At 65.4% G+C, this 679-nt stretch overlaps 1 protein-coding gene across 5 annotated transcripts in view; it reads right to left on the bottom strand.

Annotated features, from left to right (window-relative positions):
- The window catches only part of KDM5C (lysine demethylase 5C), a 31,513-nt gene extending 30,834 nt beyond the window's left edge, over positions 1 to 679 (bottom strand). For 2 of the 5 annotated variants that reach the window (XM_024739484.1, XM_024739488.1), the window contains exon 1: positions 97 to 678. In XM_024739484.1, coding sequence (XP_024595252.1) covers positions 97 to 246 — 150 coding nt within the window. In that variant the 5' untranslated portion in view covers positions 247 to 678. Of the gene's footprint in view, positions 1 to 96 lie in introns of all 5 variants that reach the window. The other 3 variants (XM_024739486.1, XM_024739487.1, XM_024739485.1) reach the window with 2 other exon arrangements.

Genomic DNA, 679 nt, shown 5'->3' with positions numbered 1-679 from the left:
CAGCTCGAGCTGCCCTCCGCTCCAGACTTCTCCGCCCGCTACCCTAGTTCATCATCCCCGGCCTGGTCGCCGGCGACCACCAGCCCAGGGCCTTACCGCGGGTGGGCGGATCTTGCAAATACCCGACTTCTCGGCGATGGGCCTGATTTTCGCAATGTAGCCGAGAGGGTCTCGGAACTCTGCCCAGCTAGGCTCGAACACCGGGCACTCCGGCGGCGGTAGGAAGTCGTCAGACCCCGGCTCCATGGTGGGCCCTAGGACTGGAGGGCTCGGACGGCCCTTAAGGACTCATGGCGGACGCCGCTGTACGAAGCCGAGGCACTGCTCGGGGACTAGGCCCTAAGCGGGGCGGCCGCCGCCCGCCGAGGGCCCAGGGGGCGTGTAGCTGCCGCGCTTTGAGAGGCTCAGGCTGACGTTACTGCTACCACCTCTTCGTCCTGCTCCGTTCCTTCCAAACTCTGCCGCTGCCTCGCAACTACCGCAGCCTTCAACACCACAGTTACCTCCCAACCACCGCGGCCTTCATCGCCGCCGCCGCCATCTTGGTTTGTCAGCGTCTCCCCCCTCCCTTCACCACAACAAACCAGATCCCTCCGCAGGGTGTCCCTCCGAGCCTCGTATAACGTGCGTGAGGCCAAGCCCTAGGGAGCCTTCACCCCGTGGAGACTGAGCTGAATCG

This window comes from Neophocaena asiaeorientalis, unplaced genomic scaffold (genome assembly GCF_003031525.2).
Source record: "Neophocaena asiaeorientalis asiaeorientalis breed wild unplaced genomic scaffold, Neophocaena_asiaeorientalis_V1.1 scaffold822, whole genome shotgun sequence".
Lineage (NCBI taxonomy): Eukaryota > Metazoa > Chordata > Mammalia > Artiodactyla > Phocoenidae > Neophocaena > Neophocaena asiaeorientalis.
Note: the sequence above shows the minus strand (reverse complement) of the source record. Positions and strands in the feature narration are given on the sequence as shown.